Source organism: Cynocephalus volans, chromosome 12 (assembly GCF_027409185.1).
Source record: "Cynocephalus volans isolate mCynVol1 chromosome 12, mCynVol1.pri, whole genome shotgun sequence".
In the NCBI taxonomy this organism is placed as follows: domain Eukaryota; kingdom Metazoa; phylum Chordata; class Mammalia; order Dermoptera; family Cynocephalidae; genus Cynocephalus; species Cynocephalus volans.
Genome location: NC_084471.1, coordinates 10,756,377 through 10,783,397, shown reverse-complemented (window position 1 = coordinate 10,783,397; position 27,021 = coordinate 10,756,377). Strand labels below are relative to the sequence as shown.

The 27,021-nt window shown below is 36.2% G+C and overlaps 1 protein-coding gene across 1 annotated transcript in view; it reads right to left on the bottom strand.

The window, feature by feature from the left end:
* The window catches only part of ENTHD1 (ENTH domain containing 1), a 135,227-nt gene that overhangs the window by 10,220 nt on the left and 97,986 nt on the right, over positions 1-27,021 (bottom strand). The window contains exon 5 of the mRNA XM_063115621.1: positions 13,294-13,689. Coding sequence (XP_062971691.1) covers positions 13,294-13,689 — 396 coding nt within the window. The remainder of the gene's footprint in view (positions 1-13,293; positions 13,690-27,021) is intronic.

Here is a 27,021-nt window from a genome sequence, read left to right as displayed (position 1 = left end):
CAAAATCAATAAACTTGCTAGACTAAAGAAGAAAAAAGAAAAGACTGAAATAAATTAATCAGAAATGAAAAAGGAGACATTATAACATACCACAGAAATACAAAAGATCAAAAGAGACTATTATGAACAACCATATGTAAACAAACTGGAAAACCTAGAAGAAATGGATAAATTCCTGGACACATACAACTTACCAAAGTTGAATCATGAAGAACTGGAAAACCTAAACAGACCAATGAGACAAGTAATGACATTGAAGCAGCAATAAAAAGTCTCCCCACAAAGACAACTCCAGGACAAGATGGCTTCAATGCCAAATTCTACCAAACATTTAAAGAAGAACTAATACTAATTCTTCTAAAAACTCTTCCAAAAAATTGAAGAGGAGGGAATATTTCCAAACTCATTCTATGAGGCCAACATTAACCTCATACCAAAACCAGAAGAGACACAACAAAAAGAAAACTACAGACCAATATCCTTAATGAACACAGATGCAAAGATCCTCAATAAAATCCGAGCAAACAGAATTCAACAATAACTTAAAAAGACCATTCACCATGATCAAGTGTGATTCATCCCAGGGATGCAAGGATGGTTCAACATATGCAAATCTATAAACGTGATACATCACACCAACAGAATGAAAAAACCCATGTGATCATCTCAACAGATGCTGAAAAAGCATTTAATAAAATCAGCACCTCCTCATGATCAAAACACTCAACAAATTTGGTATAGAAGGAATGTATCTCAACACAATAAAGACCATATATGACAAACCCACAGCTAATATACTGAATGGACAAAAATTGGAGGCTTTTCCCCTAAGATCTCGAACAAGACAAAGATGCCCGCCTTCCCCACGCTCATTCAACATAGTACTCAAAGTTCTGGCCAGTGCAATAAGACAAGAGAAAGCAATAAAGGGCATCCAAATTAGAAAGGAGAAAGCCAAACTATCCCTATTTGTAAATGACATGATCATATACATAGAAAACCCTAAAGATTTCACCAAAAAATTACTAGAACTAATAAATGAATTCAGTATAGTGGCAAGATACAAAATCAATACACAAGAATCAATAGCTTTCCTCTATGTCAATAATGAAATAAGCAAAGAAGAAATCAAGAAAGTAATCCCATTCACAATAGCTACCAAAAAAATGAAAAACCTAGGAGTAAATTTAACCAAGGAGGTGAAAGACCTCTACAATGAAAACTGTAAAACATTGGTGAAAAAACTGAAGTCACCACAAATAAATGGAAAGATATCCTATGTTCTTGGCTTGGAAGAATTAACATCATCAAAATGTCCATATTACTCAAAGCAATCTACACATTCAATGCAACCTCTATCAAAATACCAATGATATTCTTCACAGAAATAGAAAAAACTTATCTTAACATTTGTCTGGAGCCACAAAAGATCCTGTATAGCTAAAGCAATCTTGAGCAAAAAGAACAGTTGGAGGTATCACGCTTCTGATTTCAAAATATACTATAAACATATAGTAACCAAAACAGCATGGCACTGACATAAAAACCAGATGTCCACACGTAGAAGACTGAAACTAGATCCTTCTCTCTCACCATACACAAAAATCAACTCAAAATGGATTAAAAACCTGCATTTAAGACCCCAAACTATAAAAATACTAGAAGAAAACATAGGGGAAACACTACTCAAAATTGGAGTGGGCAGCACTTTTTTGAGTGAGACTACAAAGGCACAGGAACTAAAGCAAAAATATACAAATGGAACTACAAACTGAAAAGCTTCTGCACAGCACCCTTGTTGATAGTGAAGAAACAACCCATGATAGCAAAGTGAAGAAACAACCTACAGAATGAAAGTGTTTACAAACTACACATCAGACAAGGAGCTAACATCCAGAATATACAAGGAACTCAAACAACTCAATAGCCAAAGAACACAAATAACCCAATTAAAAAATAGGCAAAGGACCTGAGCAGACATTTCTCAAAAGAAGACATACAAACAGCCAACAGGCACATGAAAAAGTGCTCAAAATCACTAATCATCAGGCAAATGCAAATTAAAACCACAGTAAGATATCATCTCACTCTAGTCAGAATGGCTATTATCAACAAGACAGAAAATAACAAATGCTGGTGAGGATGTGGAGAAAAGAAAACCTTTCTGCATTATTGGTGGGAATGTAAATTGGTATACAGCCACTGTGGAAAAGTGCAGGTTCCTCAGAAAACTAAAAATTGATGTATGTTATGACCTAACTACCCCACTACTGGGTGTATACTGAAAGGAAATTAAATCAATATATCAAAAAGAGATCTGCATTCCCATGTTCATTGCAACACTATTCACAATAGCCAAATACCCATCAATAGACGAATGAATAAAAAACTGTGGTATATATACACAATGGAATACTATTCAGCCATTAAAAAAAAAAAGATATCCTATCATTTGCAACAACATGGATAGAACTGGAAATCATCATATTAAGAGAAGTCAGGCATTGAAAGACAAACACCACATGATCTCACTCATATGCAGAATACTGAAAAAAAAAAAAGTGCTTCTCATAGAAGTACAGAGTAGAATAATGGTTACCAGAGGCCAGGAGGGGAGGAGGGGAAGGAGGAGAAGAAGCGGTGGACTAAAGGGTGCAAAACTATGCTATCTACCCTAAGTGAACGATTGTGCAGCACATGCATGTATTGAAACACCACACTGTACCCCAAATATATGTACAGGTAAACGTTAAAATAAAAATAAAATCACTTAATACCACATTTTTACTAGGAAAATTGCACTATTGAATTAAAGATGAGTTTTCTCACTTACTAATAAAGTATAAATTTGGTTCACTACATTTTAAGGTGTCTTTTTGCCCACGTACAGCTGGAAGAGTTGCAAGGCTGCCTCTCTGGCTTTCTGGAGGGTGAGCTGAGGGCTCCCTCACCGCTCTGTTCTGCATGGTGCTTCTGAACCTGCCTGGCCAGTAGCTCAGGGTTAGCTGGGACACTTTGCAGAACCATTTTCTATCATTTTCTTCATTTCTTTTAGGAAAATTCTTAATGGTTCTGGCTCTGAAGGCTTTTACAGACAAAAAGGAAAAGGGATGGTGAGTGTGTGTGTGTGTGTGTGTGTGTGTGTGTGTGTGTGTGATATTTGGTTTCTTTCTCCAGCAAAGGTGATTCAAAAACCAGCTCCTACTGAAGTCCACAGTGAAAAAACCAGAACCAATGAGACAGAAACGAAGGATGAAGCCAGTGAGAAGGCCCACCACTATCCAACGTGAGAAAGGTGTAGAATCATTTTTTTCCTCCAAAAAGACTAGAAAGGAAAATCCAGTAGAGTCAAATACACTTACTGTTACTGTGGCTTATAAGAATATAATGAAAGCTGCCTGCCACCATGTCTGGCTTCTAAGCATCTACTAGATCCTTTCTTTTTCTTTTTAGTGTGCACAATCAAATATCTAATGACTTAAAAGAATAGTTTGAGCTACAGATAAATAACTTAAAATTTAAGCTGAGGAGAAGAAATGAGCTGTTCCAGGAACAAGTTATTTAGTATCAAAAGGTCAAATAAGGCTGCTGCAGCACATAAGTCTCTCTCATTCAGTAAAAATATTAAGGAGTATTAGGTGGTCATTTTAGACAGCTTCTCAGATACTTGAGATCCAGCAAAAGATGAATGTGCAAGTATTTTTTAATTTGCCCAGCTTATAATCTCCATAGAGTCTCTAATGTCAGAGCTGGACCCTTCATATAAACAAATACTTCCTAAAACAAAACCAGAAGATAGACTCGCACTATCTTCTCTATTTACCATTCCAAGGGATGCCAGTGTCTGTGGAGACTGGCCATCGATCCTAGCCTCATCATTTCTTGAATTCCTTAACCACAATGACCTTCAGCCACTCTTCTGAGTACTCCCTAGAACATGTCATCACTCAGAACTGCCTGGAAATCTCATTTTCCAAGATTACTTTTCTTCTCGCTTACTTTCAGCCCTCCCATTCCTTTTAACACATCTATACCTCAGCTTCACTGAGACAGCAGATCCAATCAAGCATCTGTTTATCTTCTCTCACTCTGTCAATGTCTGCCTGGCTTCGCCTCCTTTCTTGTCCAGTCTACGTCCCCATTATCCATCACCGCAACAACTTTCTTGCCACTTCCTTGCTGCTGTGTAATCTGCCTTACCTGCAATCCAGGAATCAGCAAATCTCTTCTGTAAAGGACCAGATAGTAAATATTTTAGGCTTTGTGGGACATACAACTCTTTTTGCAACTATTCAACTCTACTGTTGTAGCACAAAAGCAGCCAAAGACAAGATGCCAACAAACTAGCCTGGTTGTATTCCAACAGAACCTTACTTACCAAAATAGGTAGTGAGCCAGATTTGACCCAGAGGCTGTAGTTTACCAACCCCTGTCCTAATCCTATTTCAATCTGAATATCCACCTCTTTCATTCCTACACCCAGGCTGCTCAGCACTACTGGAGAAAAGCAGAGGAGTCTGCAAACTAGGATGGCACAAATTATTGCTCTCTCAGCTTATCACTCTCTTATCAGCTTCTTCTTCCATTTTCTACAGCAGCTATTCTAAATTTTTAAGTTATTCTAAATCTTCATGGCTCCTATATCACTTGAAATCCCTCAGTCTTGGCAGGTGACCTCTGATGATAAGAAATTGAGGCTATTATAATGTGTGGCATACAAAAGCTCAATATATCGTAACCATCAAAAACAACAAACAGGAATAATCCCTTCCCTCACATCTGATACCTTCTTGCTCCTCCTCCCTTACTGGCCTTCAGGGTGGGGTGAGTATCTTCCTTCTGGATTCTAGATTCTAGCCCACATCTGCCAGATAGCGCTCCACCTAGGACTCCTCTCTCTCTACATAGTCCTCTGTTGGCTCCCATCTCTTGCCTAGTTTCCTATGACAGCCTTTGAAGTGCTCCCTGTCTCCAGTTTCACCCACCAAGTCAATCCTCCACATTCCCAAAACACATTTGTAAGGTCATTAGCCTGGCTTAAGACCTTTAGTGACTTGCAGTGTCTTCAAATTAAAGTCCAAATTCTTAACCTGGCACATATAGCTCCTCATCAGGCCTGGCCTAATTTTCCAGTGTTTTCTTCTATCACTTCTTCATGCACTTTTTCTATTCCTGCTTTACTAATCTGCTTTTCGTTCACTTACTAAATACTGAATACCTATTATGTGCAAGGTACTATGCTTGGTGCTGGGGATACAATAATAAACAGGGCAGATATGATCCCTTCCCTCATGAAATTGACATTCCAGTTGGAAAGAAAGACATTGAACAATTTAGTACATTTGTATTATTTAACTAGAATGACATTAAGTGTTATGAAGGATAATTATGGGATACTAAGATAGCAGACAGTTGGGGGGATTTAAAATGTCCCAGAGGTCAGTGATATTTGAAGAAGTGATATTTGAGCTGACCTCTGAAGGATGAGTAGGAGTGAACCAGGAGAAGGGGTGGGTGAGGCATGTTCTGGTCAGAGGGAACCACAGCATGAGGTGGTGAAGCAACATAGTTTTTCTGACAGAGAACACCAGGCTGGTGAGAGAGGCAGAAGCTAGACTGCCCACGGCTTGGAACACTATTTGATCTTTAAGAACATGGAGAGTCTGCAGTGTAAATGAGGGAGCACTAGTGACCAGGTCACTCTGGCTGCTCCATGGAGAATGAATTGGAGCTCCCCAGAATCTCTTTGCTCAGTCACAACTCTACATTATTCCTCTGGCATGCCCTTTCTGGAAGGATAGTTTACTTGTTCTGAGAATAAATGAGAAACTCTTGGGCACTTTTGGAAACAACCAGAGAGAGATTTGAGGGTAAGGAGGGGGCTGAGGTCCTACAGTTCTAAAAGTGGAACTACAAATACATACACCTGAGTATTAATAGCAAACTTTTATATTGCACTTACTGAGTACCAGGTCCCACTCTAAGCACTTTACATTTGTTAATTCATTAAATCCCCACAACAGCTCAATGTGGTAGTGACATCATTATCTCCATTCTGTAAATAAAGATACTGACATGTGGAAAGGTCAGGTGCTTGCCTAAGGTGGCACAATTAGTGGCTAAGCTGGGATTATGAACCCAGGCAGTCTGACTCCAGAGTCTATGCTATCAGCAACTAAGTTATTCAGCCAAGTATGAGCCCTCATTTGACTTTATGGTGAGGTTTAGGGACATTTGATTTATTCTCCAACTTCCCTCTAGAACCGGAAACTCTGCATCAACCCCTATCAGGCTCATGCTGCCTCTTCTGGGGAGCAAGGCAACTTTCAAACTGGGGCCCTCAAACACGGAGCCAAGTCATGTTCAAAATAACCAATACAGAAATGATTTGGCCCTAACTTATCAACAGAGAAATACTGTATTTCACTCTATTAAGAATTTACAATAAATGTTGTTAAATCTATTAATGCCACACACACTATGTATGTATCATCGATCTGTCTCTCCCTCCTTCCCTCCCACCCTCCTATTAAAAAAATTGGAAGGAGAAATTAAGGGTCAAATGAATTTTAAAGAAATCGATGTTAAAATGTTATAACTAAGAATGTAAGAAGCAATTAAATAAGTTAAGTACCATATCAATGATTGGAGGGAAATATCAATTCTGTTATTACAGTCAAGGGAAATATCAATTCTGTTAATACCATCAAGGGATTTCAACCAAACATCCAATATTTCAACAAAACATCCAATATTTCAACATTTATAAAAGCCTCAAAACTATTTATAAAAAGAACACAATTTTTCTTTAAAATATATGTACTATAGACACAATACCACACCTATAGCTTTAAGATAAGCCTTGAAATTAGGTAGTGGGAGTCCTCCAACTTTGTTCTTTTGCTTTCAAGATTGTTTTGGCTATTCTAGATATTTTTCATTTCCATATAAATGTAAGATTCAGCTTGTCAATTTCTACCAAAAAAAGGGGGGGGGCTGTCTGGGATTGCACTGAATCTACAGAGCAACTTGGAGAGAAATAACATCTTAACAATACTGAGTCTTCCAATCCATGAACATGGTATATCTTTCAATTTATTTAGATTTTTAATTACTCTCAGAAATGTTTCATAGTTTTCAATGCAGAGGTTTTGCATGTCTTTTGTTAAGTTTTTCTAATACCACTGTATATGGTACTGCTATTTTAATTTCAGTTTCTAATTATTCATTATTGGTGGACAGTAATGCAAATCATCTTTGTATGTTAACCTTGTATCCTGAAATCTTGCTAAACTCACCTAGCAGCTTTTGTGGTAGGCTCTTTGGAATTTCCTATACAATCATGTTGTCTTTGAACAAAGATAATTTTAATTCTTCCTTTCTAATATGTATGCTTTTTATTTCTTTTTCTGGCCCAATGACATTGGCTAGGACCTCCAGTACAATGCTGAATAAAAGTGGTGAGAGCAGACATTCTTTCTTTGTTGCCAACTTTAGTGGTAAAGCATTCAGTCTTTCATCACTAATTATGTCAGCAGGTTTTTTTTTTTTTTTATTTAATATGCTCTTTATCAGCATGAGGGAAGGTCCCTTTTATTCCTAGTTTGCTTAGATTTTTTTTTAAATTGTAAGTGTAGAATTTTGTCAAATGATTTTCCTGTGTGAATCAAATAATTATATCATTTTTCATCTTATTTTGTTAATATGGTGGATTACAGTAATTTATTTTTAAATGTCAAACCAATCTTACAATTCTCAGGGGGAAAAATCTCACTTTGTATATATTGCTGAATTTGGTTTGCTATTATTTTATTAATAATTTTACATCTATGTTAATGAGGAATATTGGTCTATAATTTGCTTTTCTTGTAATGTCTTTCTCAGGTTTTGGTATTAGATTATGCTAGCTTTATAAAATGAGTTTAGTAGTGTTCCTTCCTCTTTTATATTCTGAAGGAATTGGTACTGGATTGTTATTTCTTCTTTAGAATTCACTAGTAAAACTATTTGAGACTGGGGTTTTCTTTGTGAGGTGTTTTTAATAATATATTAAGTAAATATATGTATGTATGTATTTTTTCCTTATTTGACAGATGCAAAGATCATCTCAGGTCAGTTTTAGCCAGCCGTCTTATCCATTTCAACAAAGGTGTCAAATCTATTGTCATAATGTTATTCATAATATTCTGATAATCCTTTGATATTTATAGGATTTGTATTTATATGCTATCTTTCATTCTTGGAATTGGTAATTTGTAATTTTTTAAAAAATCAATCTTGATAGGAATTTATACATTTTAACCTATTCAAAGAGTCAGCTTCTGGCTTTTAAAATTCTTTATTTTTGGCTATTTTTTATTTCATTTATTTCTATTTGTTGTTTACTTCCTTCTACCTTCTTTGGTTTTAATTTGTTCTTTTTTTTGACCATCTTAAGTTAGAACCTTATATAACTGATTTTAAGGTGTTCTTCCTTTTTTATATAAGCATGTAAAGCTATACTTTTCCCTCTAGCAAATTCCCTTTAGTTTGACTGCATCCCCCAATTTTTAATTTTCATTATCATTGCTTGAAATATTTTCTCATTTCTTTTTTGATTTCTTCTTAGTCATGGGTTACTTAGAAGTGTATTGCTAAGTTTCCAAAAACTTGGGGTTCTTCTAAGTATTTTATTATTAATTTCTAAGTTAATTGCATTGTGGTCAGAGAACATACACTAAGATTTCAATCTTTTGAAATTTATTGTTACTTTTTGTTTTTAACGATTCAGCATATGTTATTTCTTGGTGAATGTTCCTTTTGCACTTGAAAAAGAATGTATTCTGCAGCGGCTGGTTGTGGTGTTTTATAGACGTCAATTAAAGTTTTTGATAGTGTCATTCATATCTTCTACATACTTATGAAGTTTTGTGTCTAGTTGTTCTATCAATTGCTGAGAATGTTACAATCTCCAATCATGACTGTGAATTTTTCTATTTCTTTCTATAATTCTGTCAGTTTTTGCTTCATTTATTTTTGAAGCTCTGTTATTAGGTACATACACACTTACAGTTGCTATATATCCCTGATGTGCTGACCCATTATCAATATGAAATGTCAGTTAGTAATTATCCTTGTCTTGAAGTCTACTTTGTCTGATATTAATACAGTCACTCCTACTTTCTTATGCTGCTTGTATAGTATATATTTTAAACCTTTTACTTTCAGTCAATCTATGTCTTTGTATTAAAAGTGCTTCCCTGAGAGACAGCATATAGTTGGGTCCTGGTTTTCTATTCAAACTGAAAGTCCCTTTTTAATTAAACAGTTTATTCCATTTAATGTAAGTCCTGAAATGGTTGAATTTAGGTCTTCTACTTTGCTGTTTTCTATTTGTCTGTTTTTTGTTGCTTCTTGTGTTAATCAAGTATATTTTTAGTATTCTATATTAATTCCACATAGGATTTTAGCTATACCACTTTGCTTTTTTAAAGTGTGATTAAATATGCATGTCTAACTTATGAATTAATTATAGCTAATATTGTATTATTTCATTTAAATATAGAAATCTTTCAGTGGTATAATTCCATGAACTCCTCCATTCTTTGTGCTATGTTGTAATGTTATTATATCTACATATGCTTTAAACTCCAGAACACAGTATTATAACTTTTGCTTTAAACAGTTATATGTACTTTTTTAATTAGGAGAAAAATACATAGTATTTTATATTTACCCATGTATTTGTCATTTCCAGTGCCTACTCATTCTTTTCTGTAGATTCAAATTACTTATCTGGTATAATTTCCCATTAGTCTAAAAATCTGAGAGTACTTCCGAAAGTTCATGGGAAGATTCATATAGTCTTTCAATTCTATTTTTCCACGAACTTTTTGAAGTACCCTCACGTTCCATCACTATTTCTTGTAATACTGATCTCCTAAAGATTAATTTTTATTCACTTGAATGTCTTTTTTTCACCTTCATTTTTGATTTAGCAAGATACAGAATTCTGGGTTGATAGGTTTTATCTTTTAACACTTGTAAGATGACTCTTAACAGTCTCATGGTATACACTGCCTATGATGAAAAGCCAGGTGTCATTCATATTGTTTCTCTGCAGGTATTATGACAATTTTTTTAAACTGTTTTCAAGATTTCATCTCTGGACTCCAGCTTTTCAACTATAATATGCCTAGGTAAAGCTTTCTTTGTATTTATTCTGCTTGTAATTGAGCATTTTGTATTTGAAATTTTCTTTCACAAATTTGGAGAGTTTTTGGCCATTCTCTCTTCAAATAATTTTTCTGCCCCATCTCTTTTCCTCACCTTCTGGAACTCCAATTACACCAATGTCAGACTGCTTGATATTATCCCACAAGACTTAAAGTATATTTCTTTTCCTTTAATCTTTTTCTTTCCACCTTAAAGATTAGATAATTTCTAGTGATCTATCTTCAGATTCACTTGTTTTTTCTTTTTTCATTTCCAATCTGCTATTAAGATCCCCCAGTGAATTTTTCTTTTCTTTTTTGGCAGTTGGCCAGTATGTCCTCCAGTGAATTTTTTATTTCAATTATTTATTTTTCAGCTCTAGAACTTCCATTCAATTCTTTTTTATATAATTTTTTATTTGTCTGCTGTGATTCTCCTCTCTGTTCATTCACTGTGAGTACTTTAAGCCCTTGAGTTGAGTTATAATAGCTTCTTTAAAACCTTGTCTGCTAATTATAACATGTGGGTCACCTAAGTAAGAGTCAGTTTCTGCTGACTTCTTATATCGTCACCATGGCTTATATTTTCATATTTCTTTGCGTGTCTAGTAATTTCTTTTTATACTGGGATTTTGAATGATACATTGTAGAGTCTCTGGATTTTGTGATACTCTCTGAAGAGTACTGATTTTTGTTCTCATAGGAAGATAACTTGTTTGGACTCTTGAAACTATCACCCCTGCAGTAAGCAGAAGCTGAAGTCTCTTCGCAGTTCTCTTAGCTTCCAGCAGATTTTTTTTTTTTTTTGGTCAGATTCACTGTGGTCCCCCTACATGTATAGTTTAGTGGTCAGTCAGGGATTTGAGCACAGTTTATGCACAAGTTATGGAATTTATTCCTTCTGAGTCTCCCTCCCTTTTAGGATTTTCTTCATGAGTTTCCAGCTTCTCTGCCAGCACTGAACTCTCTCTTTTGACACCCTAGACCATGTCGACTAAAGAGTACCATCGAAGTTTTAATTTCACCCACAGTATTTTTTAGCTCTAAAATTTTAATTTAATCTTTTCTTTTTTTTAATATAGATACTGGTATTCTAATGAAATTCTCCATCTTTTCCTTTGTTTCCTTGTTCATATTAATCATAATTATTTTAAAGTACCTATCTTATAACTTCAGAATCTAGATTATCAGTGGATCTGTTTCTGTTGCCTGTTTTTCTCCTCTGTTTCTGGCCTTTTGTTCATTTCCTGGTATGCCTGGTAATTTTTTGTTGAATGCCAAAATTTTTCATAAAAAATTGTAGAAGTTCTCAAGAAAGAATTTGTCTTCTAGAAGGCAGATGAAATACAGGTCAACCACTGTGCCCTAAGTGAAGCCAGGTTTTAGTATTTGTGAGGGCTGTTCTATTTCTGGTTTGTCCTTACTCCTAGAGTGCAGTTCTGACACACTTCAGGTGCATAGCCTGTCAGAAATCCTAACTGAAAGTCTGGAGTATTTGCCAGGGCCCCTAAAATATAGCATATCCTGAACTCCAACCTTTGTCTCCTGGCATCACAAGATTATAAGAATCTCTGCTTAGCTTGTTGGCCTGTTTGAAGCTGCTTCCCATTTAGTTTCTTTGCATTTCATTCAGAATATATATAGCTTAACAGTAGGCAAATGTTTCAGTAAGAAATCACACAAAGACTTAGAAGTTCTCTGTGATTCCTTCCCCTCTAGAATACTGGCCTCTCAAGTCCTTGATATCTTGGAAACCCCAAACTCTAACCCTGTCTCTCAAGCTCAGTGAGACTGTGGAAATCCCAGGCCTCTGATTTTCCCTTGGCTTCTATTATCCTGCTCTGCTAATAGGCAAATGACCCACAAGGAGAAAACTGAGGTACACGTGGGACTCATCTCAATGTCTTTCTCCCTGGGATCTTGACTCATTATATATTTTCTATTTTGGTTGTTTTATGATGACTTCAAACCAGCTTTTAATAATTATCCATCTTTAATAGTTATTTTTGGTAGTAGTGTTAGATCAATACCACCTACTTCATTATAACCAGAAACAAAAGCTGTCCTTGATAACTGGTTTTAGAGGAACTTCTTGCTAAATTTTATTTTTAAGTGTACTTGGTAGACAAATAGTAGCTAAAGTATTTTCAATGATCTTTTTGCGGTATTTGTGAAAGAAATTGACCAAAAGTAACAATTTCCCAGAGGACAGCCATGCACATAGCCATCACAACCAGTACTAACTGGTTTCCACATCAGCGGTCTCAGCAAAAAAGTTAATTTGGTGACAAAACTAAGAATCAGTTTTACTACCTTTATTTAGGCTATTCAATACCAAAAAATTCTCAAAAGAGCATTAAGGAGAATCTTTTATTATTCATTGACCTTACAAGCACCAAGGTAAGTTTCTCTAACCTCAACATGGTGGCTTCCATTGTTCATATTTGTATATACTTTTGATATGCATTTGAGGCAGTTTAAAAGATTTATATTAAAAACTGTGCATTTATATTATTGGTAAGCATTATTATATGTAAGGGTATTATACCAATAAAACTATTACTTATTCTTTGAAAGATGCATGAGCAAATTATTCTTTTGCTAATTAATTTCAAAGAAGAAAGCATAAATGACAGCCAACAACCTGGAATCTCAACTGCCTTTATCACCCAGTCTAAACAATATTGTAATGTAACCCTCTTAATGTTTAATAAAAAGAGAAAAAAGATGACGTCCCCTGCCCATTTTGTGCAATCAGCACACATATATACGTGTGTATATACAAACCAATATACATAATAACAAATTCTTTTTCACATAGCCTCTTAATAAGTAACCTAAATGTCTAACAGGAAGCTCTTATTTAATGTTAGTTTCTTCTAATTTGGTTTGCACCAAAACTGTTCAGAATTTACGGTAATATATTCAAACAGGCACTTGTAACCCACAATGATAAATTATTTATTTGTGTTTTAACAAAAGGGGCATTTTCCTGAGTAGTACCTCTATGGCATGTACACTTTAAGATCACTGATCAAGAGTGAAAGGAGAAAACAAAGCAGAGAGAGAAGTAAATTTATTTTTGTTTTTGCAGACTTACCCCATGTGGTTACAATCTTGAGGTTTTCATCATCGATCTGAACAATGCTGGATTGTGTTGGTTTCTGAGGGTCTTTATTGATTACAATCTCCTTCACTGGGTCAAATGTTTTGAATGAGGGAGAGACATACAGTGTCTCTACAGAGGCCTGGTTATAGAAAGTAGAATCTGATTTTGATATCCTTAAATTGGAGCTGTTAAACTCCTCTTTTCTTGATGAACAAAATACTGGTAAAGTTGGCAATGTTTCAAAACTTTTTACAGGTGGCTGCTTTTCTACAGGTGTTTGCAAGGGTTTTTCTTTTACAGTATTTGTAATGGTACTATCTGATTTCTTGTCCAAACTCATACTTGTCTGTAGAGATGGGCTTTTTTCTGAGGCAGAAGGCACAGCATCTATAAAATAACAAATAAGAACTATCATAAAAAAAATTTTTAAAAAAAACTGAAAATACTCTATTTCAAATCCATTGCCATTTTAATAAATAGGATTTCTTAATGCCATAACAGGACTTTTTTCCTACTTAGCCCTTCGGCTTTCTTACTATGCTTCTATATCCTGCCTATATAAAGTATACCCAAGCTATAATTGATGCCTTAGTCATTTGGTGGCTGCTTTCTCCCTCTCTCCTCACTGAAACAAGGCAAGGAAAGTTTCAAATAACCTGTCTTTAAATATTTCTCCCTTCACCCACTTATCTGTCTCTGAAACCACTATATTTTTAGTGCCTTCAAACTTTCATCTTTTACAAGATAAACTATAGAAAATATGCCATATCATACTGGTCTATCCTTACAGAACCCTCAGCTTCAAAAGAAAGTCTTTTCCCCCTGAAATAAGGATTGTTTTCTTCCCCACTGTGTCCACTTGAGGCACATTAAAGAAACTCAGTACTTTGGGTAGCAGCATAATTTTAATAAATCCTTTGTCCACATGGGGAAAAAACCAATCTTTCAGAGCTATTCTGACAATTAGTAAAATGTAAGTTCCATCAGCTCAGGAATCTTTTTCCTTTCTAGTCATTAATATCACCAAAGTACCTAGAACTGGGCTAGGAATATATCAGGCAAGCAATATTTATTACAAACGGAATAGTAAGAAACTGAAATTTAAGGGGGCCTGATCTAGAAATATGTATTGAATCTGTGAATTATGGGCCTAATCCAAATTTCTAGATGCAAATTGTTATCAACACTCTCAAGGCTAGGGCTTGCTCTCAAATAGTATTATCTGAACTTGGATATGAAAAGAAAATTATTTTTGAGATTGAGTTCATGAAATTAGAAGTGCAACTAGGAGAGAAAGGGCAAAAGGAAGATTATATCATTTGAAGCTCCCAAAAAGGAAGAGGATGCAAAATTGTGCCACTTGCTATCAGGCAATTATACACCACAACTTGTCCGTACCTCACAACATACTTCATAATGTTCATTAAATGCTATCATCATCACTTCCAGGCTCTGAGTTATTAAAGAAAAGCAAATTTTCTTTGATTCTAACAACTTTCCTTTCCATTTTCATCCATAGCTGGAGGCTAGCCTGAGCACAATGCTGCTGGTACATACCACAGAATTAGACAATTCGAGAAACTTGTATTGCTATCACCACCAGGAATTCCATTTTTCTTCAATCCTCTAATCTTTTAAAACTCAATTCAAGTACCACTTTCTCTATAAAGCTTGCCCTTACCCTTTTCTTTCCTCACCCTCTCCTATTACTGTCTATCTTACCATACATTCTGTTTGGAGCCCTGAGAGTAATTATAGCACTTCATCTCATTTATTACAAGTCTTGCCCCCTACCTGACAACAGTCTCCTTGAGAAGACCTTATTAGGAGTTATCACTGTATCCCAGCACCTAACAGTGCTATTTGTAGAGGATGTATTGAATCAGTGCTTGTTGAGTGAAAGAAAAAATTGAAGTAACAGGTTTAAAGAAAAAGTAATGCCTTTGCTTTTCTAAATGGAATATAATTTAAGTACTTTAAAAAGTTCAGTTAAAAATACTAATATTTCCTAGCACACTACTAGATTTACAGTATTCCAAAGTACATGTGTATATCACCATATTTACATAAAAGCATTCCTTAAAGGTAAATTTCAGGGGCCGAGCCCGTGGCGCACTCGGTAGAGTGCTGCGCTGGGAGCGCGGCACTGCTCCCGCTGCGGGTTTGGATCCTATATAGGAATGACCCGTGCACTCACTGGCTGAGTGCCGGTCACGAAAAAACGACAAAAAAAAAAAAAAAAGGTAAATTTCGGTTAAATATTTTTCCACTGACTTTAATTTTACATGTGAGAAAAACAGGAAAAAATTCCTGCTCTATGTGCAATAAAATCATCTTAAAATTTAGCAATATGTAAACTAGGGCAATTCAGAATGACAATGATCTTCTGATTAAAATATTCATAATAATACCCAATCTAAGTCTGAAAATTGGAATGCATAAAGTCATCTGTATAGCTGTCATTTTAATGTTTAGTAAAAAGTTTAAAATTAAACAAACGAAACCTTAAAATTCAATGAAACAAAGTCACTCTATCTTTATCAAGCCCTTTTCCCAACAGTCTAGGAAGAAAAGACTACAATCTTTTGGATGCTTAGTGCTTTGATTTTTATTAAAGTCTAACTTTTTAATGAATTGAATACTATTGAATACTATTAACTTTTTTAATGAATTGAATACTATTATCTAAAAGAAGCCTGATGATGAATCAAAAATAATAATTTTAAACGTATAGTACATTACCTCAAAAAGAAAAATGTTTGCTTAGACAGAAAGCTAAACAGTCCTGATGATTCTGGAAAGGAAGTTGTACCGGGTTTCTCTGCCATAAGCCTTGTTTGATCCCCTGTCTTTCTGTGCAACATGCCAAGTTAAGCCTCTTCAATTCAATCACGACTTTAGTTATTTATAGTTTATATTTAAAAATCCTCCAAAAACTCTCTCTTGTATCAGTGAAAGTCCAAATTCCTTGGGTTTTAAAAGCCCTCCACTGCTTATTTTCTATTGCTACTCAGGAAACAAACCCTTAGTCAGGCCATTCTCATTATCACTCACATACCCCAAGTGCATTCAGGTCCCTTTGGCTTCATTCTCCTTGTTAACGCGGGTCTTTTGATCTCCATCACAGTGATTTCTCACCCTAGTCTCCAACACTGGAACACCCTCCCCCCCTTCCCTATCTATTTAAATCCTACCAATCCCTCAAGGCCCATCTCAAATAATTACTACTTCTAGAAGCTATTTCTAGTCATGCCTATCACTCCATCCTAATCCTTCCTTTCTCTGAAATAATAAAGTATTTATTTCTGTAAATTCATTTTTCACTTAATTATATGTTCTGTAGTGTGTATCACATCATATTAAGTTCCTGTACTCGGACTTGATAGCCTGAATCAAGCTTTTATAGAAGATATGCAAATGTATGTCAAATCTAACTATTTCTTAATTTATAAATTATCTAATATCAACTTTATATTTTGAGTTTATATACAACAATGTATACTGTATGTGAAACTTTAAAATAACAATGATTAATCAAGAAATACTTGTTTGTACCTCCTGTTCGCACTGGACTGTATTAGACTCTGGAGATGTATACAAGTGGAAGTCGTAGTTCTTACTGTCAATAAACTTAAGATCAACGTGGATTTTACATATGCACACACAGAAGTATATGTATGATAAACACATAGAAATAACCAATAATACAAGTTATCAGTTCAATTTTACAATGTTTAGAAGATTTTAGTTTTCAATAAATGAATGAATAATATAAAGAATATATTTGTATAACACAGCAGTTTGAACATGTTTTAGTTTGGATTCCCCAAAAAGTAGACTATAAGAAAAAGACTTGAATGCAGGTAGCTGACTTGGCTGGTGATCCCAGGAAGCACAAATGAGTTAGTGGGAAAGTTAGAACAAAGAAGGGACGAAAGTCAATAAAGAAGTATTAAAAAAAAAAAAAAAGTATTAATGATCAGGTTATCAAATGAGGTTCAATTCTGCTAGGTAACTCAGAGTTGTCCTTCTAGAGATGGGAAGGTAAAATTTTTTTCAGTGACTCTTTTCCTCAGTGGCTGAGGGTTGGCCCTGCAGCACTGAATCCCTGGCACTTCCAGGCTGCCCTGCACTTAGACTGAACAAGTCTCAAGACCCCAAAGAAGAGCTCTCAGGCAGAGAAGCAGAGAGACACAGGCACTCTCAGTGTATATGGGGACTGGTCACCAAGGCTGAGTTGTACTCAGAAGTAGACAATGCAAAAGAAACTGATTCTCACTACAGAACTTCAGAAAGTTTCTGGAACTGGAGGACCAGGTACCTTGGAAGTCTGAGGACTTTATTTTGAGAGAGGATCTTCATGTACAAAAGACAGTTGCATCTTGCTGCTTGGACATTCAAATATGTGTGGAAGAATGTCTGTGGATGCTGAGTAGCCAGTGGATGGGCTGTGGCAGCTCTGCAGCTACTGTCTCTTAGCTTCATAACCACACCCTTCTATACTCTGCTTTATGATACTGGGGCTGGGATACCACAAACCACATTTATGTTTTGCCAGTTGACTTTTTGTTAAGTTTTGCCAACAAGGGGAGCTAGAGGGAGACTGGAAAGCTAGTGTAGGAAGAAAAGAATCGCTCCTTCCCATTTGCTCCTGCTCCTGACAGCATCATTCTTATGATGCTCCTTTGGTCCATCAGCAGCATTCTTTCCCACCTGCATCTTTCTAACACTTATAGAAGTAGCTTTATCATTCCCCCTTAGTAACATTAGCACCAGCCTGCCAGCATTCCCTCCTAAAAGGCTTGGGTCAGAATTTTGGGTCACCACCCCACAGACACCCTGTTCCAAGCTTCTAAATTTTAATAATTCCATCCTCTTCCCTTTGCTTCCCCAGCCTTAGGGCTGGTAGCCTATCCCTGCAGTTCCTACCTCCATGATATCTTGATATTTTCTCTTTTTGTTTTTTCACTTTTCAATACCTAATCAACATTCTTATTATTAAATTATCTCTACTGTATTATATTTATGTGGTAATGGCAGAGTAACTTCTATTGGACCAACTCTCCTGCAGATAACACCTAGAAGTTCCAGATAATATAGAAAACCCAACAACCTGAAGGCAGAGGAGAGTGACCAAAAGTAGGCAGAAACTAGAGGGGGCTCAAGAGTGCTAGGTGATTTCCTGTTTTCCAACTTGTTACCTGAGTTCTAGTCAGCACTACACTGGGTGTCTAAAACCAGGCTAAACCCACAGTCTTACTGGCTTGAAGAACCAGAGAACAGACTTTGGAGTACCAATGCACTGGAAATTAAGTGGGGGAATCCTGGTAGAGAAAGAGCTAGACAGAAAACCACACCTTCTAGCACAATAGTCAAGTTGCTGCTAAGCAAACATAAAAAAAAAAAATCTTGAAAGCACACAAAGAAAGATGACATATTACATACAAGGGAAGAATGATATGAATGATGGCTGGTTTCTCATCAGAAACAATGGAGTCCATTAAACAGTAGTATGACATCTTTTTTTAAATGTTAAAAAGAGCCACCCACCACCCAAGCAGGAACCAAAGTGAGCGCTGTCCTATGCACCAGCAGGGGCCCGGCGTGAAGCCCCAGAAAGCCCCTACCACAGCCTGAGTGGGAGCCAAGGTGAGTGGTGTCCTGCGCACCACAGGGGCCCAGACTGAAACCCCAGGAAGTCCCTATCGCCCAAGCAGGAGCCAAGGTAAGTGTCTTGTGTGAGTGCCACAAACACCATTTTTGTGCAGGTAGTCCACCATAGCCACCACCACATGTACTGCCACTGCAAGGATGGCTCACCACCACAGTAGCAGCCAGAGTCACCCTACAGGCAGCCTGCCACACACTTGACTACAACAGTACAAGAGTCACCAGAAGAACCTGCAAATAGTGGAGGAAGTCTTTCTCCTCGTAGCCCACTCCAAAGTAATAGAAGAAACAAGTGCTCTATCAGATGATCAGACATCAATGAAAAGATACTACAAATACAAAACAAGAAGATATAAGACCACCAAACGAATACAGTAATTCTCAAGTACCAGACCTCATAGAGCAGGAAACCTTTGAAATGTCTGAAAAGGAACTCCGAGCAACAATCTTAAGAAAACTTAAAGAGATAAGAGAAGACACAATTAGAGAACACAATGAAATAAGAAAAAATACCCAGGATATAAAGGAGGAAATTTACAAAGAGATTAATACCTTAAAAAATAATGTAGCAGGACTCCTGGAACTGAAGGATTCACTCAGTAAAGTAAAAAACACAACAGAGAGCTTGAGCAGCAGGCTAGAGCAAGCAGAAGAAAGAATTTCAAATCTCGAAGATGGTCTTTTTGAAATAACCCAGGCAGGGCCGAGCCCGTGGCTCACTCGGGAGAGTGCGGCACTGGGAAGCGCAGCGACGCTCCCGCCGCGGGTTCGGATCCTATATAGGACTGGCCGGTGCACTCACTGGCTGAGTGCCGGTCACGAAAAAGACAAAAAAAAAAAAAAAAAAAGAAAGAAATAACCCAGGCAGACAAAAAAAGGGAAAAAACAATTTCAAAAAATGAAGAAAATCTAAGAGCTAGCAGACAACCTCAAGTGCACAAACATCCAGATCATGGGTATTCCAGAAGAGAGGAGAAAGGAAAAGGCATTGAAAAACGATTCAAAAAAATACTAACAGAAAACATCCTAGGCATAGGGTAAGAGATACAGATCTTCAGATCCAGGAAGCCCCAAATCCCCAAACAGATTCAATCCAGAAAGATCCTCTCCAAGGCACATTATAATCAAACTGGCAAAGCTCAAAGTCAAAGAAAGAATTCTAAAAGCACCAAGAGAAAAGTATCAAGTCACTTTTAAGGGAGCCCCCATAGACTAACAGCAGACTTCTCAACTGAAACCCTGTAGGCCAGAAGAAAATGGGATGATATATTCAAAATACTAAAGGAAAAAAGTTGCCAGCCAATTCTATGTCCAGCAAGGCTATCCTTCAAAAATGAGGGAGAAATAGTGTATTTCCCAGACAAACAAAAATTGTGATAGTTCACCACCACACAACCAGCCCTGCAGAAATTCTCAAGGGAGTCCTGCATCCAGAATCTGAAAAACGATAATCACTATCACAGATACATAAGAGCAAAACCTGCCATTAAAACAAAAATGCAAATGAGAAAGAGAAAGAAGTTAAATCATGTCACCTCAAAATCCAACTAACACTGAAGACAAATAATAAAAGGGAAAGAAAGGAACAAAAGATATTTAAAACATCTAAAAAAAAGCAATAAAATGACAGGAGTAAAACAATGCCTGTCAATAATAACCCTAAATGTAAATGGATTAAACTCCCCATTCAAAAGACACAGACTGACTGATCAGATTAAAAAGCCAGACCCAACTATATGTTGTCTTCAAAAAACTCACTTCACCAGTAAAGACACACACAAACTAAAAGTGAAGGGATGGAAAAAGATATACCATGAAAATGGAAACCAAAAACGAGCAAGAATAGCTACTATTCTTATATCAGATAAAATAGACTTTAAACCAAAAACCATAAAAAGAGACAAAGAAAGCCACTATTTAATGATAAAAGGATCTATCCAGCAAGAAGACATATGCAATCATAAATATGTATGCACCCAACACAAGAGCACCCAGATATATAAAGGTATATATTAACGCTCTTAAACCTAAAGAAAGAGATAGACCCTAATATGATAACAGTGGGTGACCTGAACACCCCTCTCTCAGCAAAAGACAGATCTTCCCGGCCACAAATCAACAAAGAAATGCAGAATTTAAACCACACCTTAGACCAACTGGACCTGGCAGATATCTATAGAACATTTCAGCCAACAACTACATAATGTACATTCTTTTCATCAGCACATGGAACATATTCCAGGACAGACCACGTTAGGTCACAAACCAAGTTTCAGCAAATTTTAAAAGTTGAAATCATTATAAGTATCTTTTCAGGCCACAATGGATTAAAACTGGAAATCAATAACAAGTGAAACTCTGGATACTATACAAATACATGGAAACTAACATGTATGGCTCCTGAATGACCTATGGGTCCAAGAAGAAATTAAATAGGAAATCAAAAAAATTTCTTGAAACTAACAAAAATAAAGATACATAATACCAAAATCTGTGGGATACTGCAAAAGCAGTACTGAGAAGGAAGTTTACTGCAATAAACACTTACATCAAAGGAATAGAAAGACTTCAAATAAATGACCTAATGCTATACCTTTCAAAGAACTAGAAAAACGACAACAATCCTATCCTAAAAGTAGTAGACAGAAAGAAGTAATTGAGATCAGAGCAGAACTAAATGAAAGAGACTCCAAAAGTGATACAAAAGATGAATGAAACAAAAAGTTGGTTTTTTTGAGAATATTAATAGAATAGACAAACCATTAGAAAACCAAAAAAAAAGAAGAGACAAATAAGAAAAATCAGAAATGAAAACAGAAATGTTACAATCAATACCACAGAAATACAAAGAATCATTAGAGACTATTATAAACAACTATACACCAACAAATGTGAAAACCTGGAGGAAATGGATAAACTTGTGACACATACAAACTACCAAGACTGAACCAAGAAGAAATACAAAACCCAAACAGACCAATAACAGCAACAAGATTGAAGCAGTAATCAGCAGTCTTCCAATAAAGAAAAGCTTGGGACCAGATGGCTTCACTGCTAAATTCTATCAAACCTGTAAAGAGGAATTAATACCAATTCTCTTCAAATTATTCCAAAAAATTGAAACAGAAACTATTCTCCCAAACTCATCCTATGAAGCCAGCATCACCCTGATACCCAAACCAGACAGACACAACAAAAAAAGAAAATTACAGGCAAATATCCTTGATGAACATAAACACAAAAATCCTCAAAAATACAGCAACACATCAAAAAAAATTGTACACCATGATCAAGTGGGATTCATCCCAAGGATGCAAGGATTGTTCAACACATGCAAGTCAATAAATGTGATACACCACATCAACAAAACCAAGGACAAATATCATATGATTATCTCAACAGATGCAGAAAAAGCATTTGACAAAATTCAACATTCTTCATGATAAAGACTCTCAGCAAATTAAGTATAGAAGGAAATTATCTCAACACAATAAAGGCCACATGTGACAAACCAATCACCAATAACTTCCTGAATGGGGAAAAGTTCAGCTTCAAGAAGAGGAAAAAGACAAGGATGCCCACTCTCACCACTCCTATTTAACATAGTATTAGAAGTACTAACAAGAGCAAAAAAAAGAAAGGGCATCCAGATTGGAAAGGATGAAGTCAAACTGTCCTTTTTTGCAGATGACATGACCCTACATATGGAAAAACCTAAAGACTCTACCAAAAAATTCTTAGAGGTGATTAACAATTTCAGTAATGTTGCAGGGTACAAAATCAACACTCAAAAATCAGTAGCATTTTTATACTCCAAAAATGAACTAGCAGAAAAAGAAATCAAGAAAGCAAGCTCATTTACAGTAGTTGCCAAAAAAAATAAAATACCTAGGAACCAATTTAACCAAGGAGGTGAAAGATCTCTACAATGACAAATACGAAACACCACTGAAAGAAATTAAAGAGAACACAAAAAGGTGGAAAGACATACCATGCTCTTGGATTGGAAGAATTAACATTGTGAAAATGTCCATACTATGCAAAGCAACCTACAGATTCAATGCAATCCCCATCAAAATACCAATAACATTCTTCACAGAAATAGAAAAAACAATCCTAGCATTCATGTGGAACAACAAAAGACCCTGAATAGCCAAAGCAATTCTGAACAACAACAACAAAATAAAGCTGGAGGCTTAATACTATTCAACTTCAAATCATATTACAAAGCTATTGTAACAAAAACAACATGGTATTAGCATAAAAACAGACACCAAGACCAATGGAACAGAATGGAAAACCCAGGAATCAACTCATACTTAGAGTCAAATGATCTTTGAAAAAGGCAACAAAAACATACATTGGGGAAAAGACTGCCTTTTCAATAAATGGTGCTGGGAAAATTGGACATCCATATGCAGAAAAATGATACTGGACCTGTACTTCTCACCATATACCAAAATCAACTCAAAATGGATTAGAGACTTAAATATAAGACCAAACCATAAAATTACTAAAAGGAAATATAGGGAAGACACTCTAGGAAGTAGGACTGGGCAAAGACTTTATGAGTAAGACCCGAAAAGCACAAGCAACAAAAGAAAAAAATAAACAACCGGGATTATATCAAACTAAAAAGCTTCTGCACAGCAAAAGAAACAATCAACAGAGCCAAAAGATAACCTACCTAATAAGAGAAAATATTCTCAAACTATACACCTGACAAGGGATTAATATCTAGAATATATAAGGAACTCAAACAACTTCACAGTGAAAAAACAAACGATCCAATTAAAAAATGAGCAAAGGAGCTGAACAGACATTTCTCAAAGGAAGACACACAAATGGCTAACAAGAACATGAAAAAATGCTCAATATCACTAATCATCAGGGGGAAATCAACCAGGAGACCAATGAAATAATTCAGACTCTGAGGTTAATTTAATATGAAAACAAGTCCTAAGCAACTCCATCTTCAGGTACTGTGTTAGATTGAGAGGAACAAAGATGTATAAAAGGTTCAAGGAAGTCTTCTGAGAGAGGTGATGTTTCAGCCAAACTAAAAGGATGAGAAAAAGTCAGGCAAGAGAAAAAAGATGTGAAGGTGTCTAAGTACATGGAACAACTTCAGCAAAGTGAAGGCTGTAAACACGTGCTGGGTGCTAACGGCCGGGCAGGTACGATACATTCAGTATTACCAGTGCACAGTGTGTTGCAGGAACTGAAGGAGCTAAATCTGGAGAGACAGGAAGGGGCCAGGGGTGGTGGGCCTCTTGACTGACAGGCAGGAGCAATGAGGAAGAATGAGAGTGAAATCCTAAGACACTTTCTTTGAAAACTCATTCCTCTTCAGATGCCTCGACTGAACTTTGCAGGCTCTCCTCCTATCTCTCTCAGCAATCTTCTCAATATTCTTACCTGGCTCTGTGTCCTCTGAAATGTAGAAAGCCTATCCTTGCCTTTTTCTCTCCTGCCTCCACAATCTTTCAGGATGCTGTCGTCTATTACTGTACATAAACTAGAACTACAACTGTCACCTATATGCAAGTAATTCACACATTTTAATCCTCATCCCTAACCTCTGCGGCGTTCTAGCCCTAAATACCTTCCTCTTGCTCTGCACGGGGAGGTCTTACCATCCTCCAGCCTCTTCATTCTTGGGTATTTGTTTTATCTCTATTAATTTGACGATCAACTTTTCATTCAATCGAGTTATTTGGAGTTATGGTTGCTACCACAGCCTCTACGAGGCTTGCCCCCTTTGTCATTCCACACAGCCCAGCCACCATGGTCTTTCTAAAATGAAAATCAGATCATATTATCTCTCTGCAATACTTCTTCTAACTATTTAATATGGTTTATAAGGGTCCAAATAAATTAGTCCCCATTTACCTCTCTTGCCTCAACTTGCCTCACTGTTCTCCTAAAACTGTATGATCCAGCTATACTTCTTTCAGTTCTTCAAATTCCATGCGCCCTCTTAGCACTAAGCCTTCAACCGTGCTGTTCTTTTTGCCTGAAATGCTCTTCCCTCTCATATCTAACAAACTCATTTCCAACTTCCAGGTTGATGTCCCTTAGGTGGATATACATTTTCATGCCTCTGTGTTTTTCCTCAAGCTGTTCCCTCAGCCTAGAATATCCTTCTTCCCAACCTTCTTCTCCATTAAAAACTGTCTCATTTAAGGCCCAATTCAAACACTACCTCCTTTGTGAAATCTTTTTTATCCTCTAAGTTAAAATGAACCTGTTTCCTTTACTATTGTATAATACATTGTGAATACTCATATTTTTTCATTGATCATTATTTCAAATATTACTTATTCATTTGACACACATTAAGTACAAGTATGTGTTAGGTATTATTCTAACCTCTGGAAACGCAGCAGTAAACAAACTTGTTGTTTGCAACTTGTTTTAACTTCTTGTTTACAGATCTGTCACCTCCAATATATGGCAAACCCCACAAGGCACAAACCCTGTTCAACTTGTTCAACCCATAGGTGACTAGCACAGTGACTGACAGTCATTTGATAAATGTATGTTCAATGAATCATTATCTAGATGATCTAATCATTAAAATACAAGTAAATGCAACTGTAGGGAAAGGAGAGGTCTTAGAAGATGGCTTAATTCAGTCCCTTTGTGATACACATGAGAACCTGAGACATCAGAGATCAAGTGACTTGCTCAGGATCACACAATGATTAAAGGGCAGAACTAGGACTAGAATCCCTGATTTCTTTTCATTACTGTTATAAAATAAGGAACAAAAAAGTATGGTAGAACCAGCTGCACTGAGTTCCCCTTAACAACTCTTCTAATAGCTTGATGTGTATGTGTTTATAACTGTAAAGTGACTCAGTTTTACCTCCAGATCACTCCATTTGTCTCTGGTGCTGCTTTTAGAGGTCCGGGATCATGTGAATGGGGATGAAGCTAAGCACACAGTTGGTCTATGTACTTATGCCTGTTTACCTTCTCCCAGGAAGAGGGCTTTGGGGTAGATGTATACTGAATACATATAAAGAATGAAGAGCATTCATGGAAAATTTTCTGAAGCCCTCAAGAACTTGGAAGGATCTGGTGGAGAACGGCAATGAATACTGTCTATGTCTGAACACAAACACATAAATGTATACTCTGTAAACACTAAAGCAATTGTTTCATGAGGGCTTCCCAGCCTTTTCTGGGAGAAATTTTTCTTAATTTCACTAAAAAAGCAGAGAGGAGTACAGAGTGAAACAATTTGGTTGACCTGTTTTATCTGGTTTCTCATTTTCTTTCGATTTAAACCTAAATGTCAAAGAGCTTTGTTTTCAAGTATCTATCCAGCTGACTCCTAGATGGGAAGCCCAGTAGTAAACTATGAAACTATACCCAGTTTTCTTTATTGTACAGTGCTTTTATACCTGCCAATATACTTGATTAATGCAAATTAGAACCTTGAAATAGTCTTATTAAAGCTGGTCTGATTATTCTTGATAGCAATCCTTTAGCAAAAAGCTTATTCCCTATGTAAGATATCAGGCTGCAAATTTAAATACAGACTATCATGAAAATGCCTGAAAAAAAAATCCAGTAACTCCATGCTTTGAGCCTAAGGACAAAGGAGAATAGCTTTGCTGTCAAAGGCACTAAATGCTTTTGCCAGTTTGAAGATGATGATAAAATCTGCCGAAAAGAGAACTTCAGATGTGATTCTGAGTTAAGAGACTTTGCCTACAGATATGAACATTCCACAGTGGTACCTCTTCTCATTTTCAATAATTCCACTGCCTTGTTTCAGGCACCCTATTCATTGTATATTACTTTGTATTCATTACTGTGAATCTAATAACGGGTGCTGTATTCCAACAGAACTGGTGCTGTGATGTGTTGTCTTGTTGGTCTTATACATAGTATCCAATTACAGCTACAAGGCACAGAGCTGGCAAGCATGACAAGATGGAAGCTAAAATACGTCTTACTGTACTTTAAAAATGTGTAACTGAAGGATCATCTACCTAAGTAATTACGTTAATCAAAGGAAATAGGATCTGAGAATAA